The following is a 3,898-nucleotide window of genomic DNA, read 5'->3' as shown; positions in this document are numbered from 1 at the left end:
ACAGGTCTCTATTGTCTCGTAGCAGTTTAATCAACCTACTTTTTATTTCGGGGTCGATGATCGCCCCGATGGTGGTTGTCTGGTGGTCTGCATCGCTCAGGATGATATGTTCTAACACTCCGTCTGGCGTGGGCCTAGAATGTTCCACCCGGGGGTTGTCCCTTTCATCAAATTCTACAAGAAAACACGGGTCAAGTTCCTTTTTATTCCTGCTAGGGCTTTCTTCAATTACCTGGGTTATTATCAGTTGGGGCATTGGTTGGGTTTTGAAGGTAACCCTAGTCGCCAGTTTCAGAGATATGTTGTAGCACCTCCTGGCTACCGTTTGGTCTCCTTTCTCTGTTGCGACTTTATTGTCCCTGGCTACGAATTTCATTGCCAGATGTGGGTGAGATACGCTCGCCTCAAAGGCGACAAACATCCTCCTGCCCAAGATAACGTTGTACGCTAACGGGGTGTCAAGCACTAGGAACTGGATGTCAGCTGACCTTGAAGTGGGTGGCGTTCCCATTGACAAGCGTAGATTTATCATGCCGAGGGGTTTGTTGACTGTTGCGTCGAAACCTGATAGTTCACCCACAACAGGGGTTAAGTCATTGACCGTAAACCCTAATGCTCAAAAACAAGGTAAAAATAAGATGTCAGCAGAGCTGCCATGGTCAACAAACACTCGATTTACACCAGAATTAGCTATTATTGCTTGGATGACTAAGGAGTCATCATGTCCGGGTAGGACGTCGTCCAAATTGTTGTTGTCCCAGACGATTTTAGGCTTGGTGGGGTTCGGACTGACTTTGGCTTTGTTGATGATTTTACCGGACACCGCCAAACATTGTTTCAAATGTTTCTTTCTGGCGTTCGCTATCTCTCCACCGCCTCAGTCCGCCTGCAATCATGTTTATTACTCCGTGCTTGATTACAACGGAGTCTTTGCCAACTTCTTCACGTCCTTAACTATTGTTTGGGCTGGTTTAGACCCTGCGATCTCTTGGGGAGTTTTCTCTTCGATTACGCTCGCGGCGAGGCCTGTAGACAAATTGGCCGATTCTTCGCCTTTCTAGCGACCTGCTAGGTTCCTGGCGACGCCTGCCGAAACCAATTTCATGCCCAGAATTATTCATCTGCCTTTGGGCTCCACCTTTGATTAGCTCATCAATCTCATCCTTGAGAGATCTACATTCTTCGGTGTTGTGGCCGTTGCTACGGTGGAATTTGCAGTATACAATGATTTCTCTGGCTGGCTGTTGGTGTTGCAGGTTGCTCTTGCGCTCTTTGTATTCAGTTTGCAGGACGCTGTGAGATTGGCGTCTTGGGGTATCACACCCCAAAGGGCGTCTGGAATATTTGGAGGATTTGTGACTTTTCCTCTCTTCATCAACGTGGTCTTTTTTATTAGCTTTCTTCTCTTGGTTATGGGAGTCATCAGCTCTACTTCCCTTATACTCTTCTATTCGCATGAACTCTTGAGTTTTCTTCTTGACCTCTTCAAGGTTAGTAATTTCGTGGCGGGCGAGCTCATATGCGAATGCCCTCTGTCGCAGGCCTGACAAGAGTATGTACACTTGCACTTTAGGGTCTAAGCCTTGTACCTGAAGAGCCTCTTTGTCAAAGCAATCGAAAATGGATCTGAGGGTTTCCCCTGATTGCTGGCGAATTTTTCCAAGGGAATGAACAGACTTGGGAACTGGGCGAATTGTTGCGAAATGGGTCTGAAACTTGCTCGCCAAATCATCCCAGGACGCAATACTCCCAGTTGGCAAAGTGGTGTACCACGTCAATGCTCTGCCGTCGAGGAGTGTAGGGAAAGTCCTGCACATAAGGAGATCTGTCTCGCCATGAAGGGTCATTGTCGGTTCGAACTTTTGGATCCATTCAAAGGGATCGTCGTCGCCCACATACGTCGTGATATTAGACGGTCCTTTGAAACCGAGCGGTATGGGTGTTAGACGCAGGGTATCATTCAAGGGTTTATTGCGTCCCGAGGTATTAGCGGGTGTTACTCGTAGGTTAAGGTTACGAGCGTGTAGGTCTGGCGGTGGGTGAGGTGCTTGAGGGGCTTCAACAGAGTAAAAGAGGGTTGGGGCTTGATGGGCGCCATATTGTGGTAGGCCAGGATTCATACATGATCCTTGAGGTTGTGGAATGATTGCATTATAAGGCGGTATTGCTTAACCGTGGAATGGAAAACCAACAGGGAAAGGTGGGGGTAGGGGGAAGCTACGTTGTGAGTGTAAGGTCCAGGGGGATATGGGGCGACCACAGGGATTCGATGATCATTATACATAGCCACCGGCTGACTTTGGGCTGGTTGTAGATGATTGGCTGATGGGATAGTTTGTGGGCCAGCGACGAGGAGTAGCATTCCGAAACGAACTCCTGGTGGTGGGGGTTGAGTTGGGATTAAGTTCTCTCCTTTGACTTCGCGTATGGCTACACGATGATTCAACTCTAGCATCAGATGCTGGTAACTGTGGGCCAACAGATTGCAGCACCGGGGGGAGAGCCTCACCGGTTACTTGTTCTCGCAGAGGAGCCCTGCCGGCTGCTTGTTCAGCAGGGGATGAATGCATAGACGGTGGGGAGATGGAATGAACTGTTTGTATATGACCTTCAGGGGTAACGGCTCTAGCATGTTCTGCTCTTCTCATTGTGACAGCCATGTTTAGCTGTCAAAATATGAAATACCTCTTGTAGATCTTTGGTAGGAGAATAGGAATAGAAGTTTATAGTTTCTCACAGATGATGCCAATGTACCGTTGGGATCTATAAGCCCACTATGTTCCCTTTGGGGATGATGTTACTGTATGGATGATACTTCTAGCAAAGGTAAAGACCAAGCTAGGAAGCACTATTCCAAGTATGATGCAAGCAAATAACGATGAGGGCTCAATGTGTATATGGGTGTGACTTAATACAAATGGGCATAATAACGATACATAAGATACCTCTTGTGTGTGCCCTTGGTGGGCTATTTATAGAGAAAGATGATGGTGAGGAGGGGGTCAACCCTCCTTGGGACCTGCTAGGGATGGCAGATGCTGCTGGGGGTGGCAGTCACTGCTATGATAGCAGTGATGCATCCCTTGTGCCTGGCGATGTCAGCATATGACAAAGGGAAGTTTCCTCTTATGGTACCTGGGTTGGCCTCCTTAGGGGCTAGAACCCCGAGATGAGACATTTTGGTGTCTCTCCTAGGGAGTGTCACCGCGTTGGGGGTTGGGGGCTGAGAGTTGGTAGGGCTGACGTGGATAAGGGATTTGGGTTGCTATGTTGTTGGGCCATCCGGAACAATACTGATTTGGGGATGTTTAAAGTATTAATCTCAGGACTCGTCCCAAATTTGATTAATCATAAAGTGATGAACCTATTAGAATATTTATAAAAAAAAATACTGATTATGAAATTGTGCATGGCATGAGATGTAATTCCGCGATGAATGCAAATTTTCTATGTGAATATGATTTTTTTTCCTTCATATTTTTTAAAAGTCATTTTATTAGATCTATTTTAGAATAAATATTCTTTGGGATAGATTATTCTGCCTACTCTTATTTTGCCTATCTTTACCTACCTCTTTTAGTACCGTTTGATTGCAACCTCATCCAACGGTAGACATTTGCAGAATAAAATAAACCTTTTTTTTCTCTTTTCTTTCTCCTCACTTTCTCCCACACCCTTTCTCTCACCTCCCCTTTCTCTCTTCCTCGGCGACCAATATCAAAAAATTTCGGTAATGAAATCTCCTTCACCTCCAAAACCTCCACCATTTAAAACCTCACTTCCTCCATAAACAACCTGAAACCTATTGGATATTATTGCGCCTATTCACCTCCACCGTCAAACAGCGTTCCACCATGTTAAGAATGAGAGTGTCGATTCCAAAACCGTATTCACCCTG

At 46.3% G+C, this 3,898-nt stretch overlaps 1 protein-coding gene across 1 annotated transcript; it reads right to left on the bottom strand.

Moving 5' to 3' along the window:
* Positions 1-971: 971 nt before the first annotated feature.
* LOC133311192 (uncharacterized) lies at positions 972-2,120 on the bottom strand. Its single transcript, XM_061512202.1, has one exon. It carries the CDS (start codon positions 2,118-2,120, stop codon positions 972-974), a length of 1,149 nt encoding a protein of 382 aa, XP_061368186.1.
* Between the last annotated feature and the right edge of the window lie 1,778 nt (positions 2,121-3,898).

The sequence above is a fragment of the Gastrolobium bilobum genome, unplaced genomic scaffold (assembly GCF_033153095.1).
Source record: "Gastrolobium bilobum isolate Gb01-03AN ecotype WA unplaced genomic scaffold, APGP_CSIRO_Gbil_v1 utg73972, whole genome shotgun sequence".
In the NCBI taxonomy this organism is placed as follows: domain Eukaryota; kingdom Viridiplantae; phylum Streptophyta; class Magnoliopsida; order Fabales; family Fabaceae; genus Gastrolobium; species Gastrolobium bilobum.
Note: the sequence above shows the minus strand (reverse complement) of the source record. Positions and strands in the feature narration are given on the sequence as shown.

Coding starts and splice junctions, on each gene's coding strand:
- LOC133311192 (XM_061512202.1), bottom strand. CDS start 2,120: ATGAATCCTGGCCTACCACAATATGGCGCCCATCAAGCCCCAACCCTC.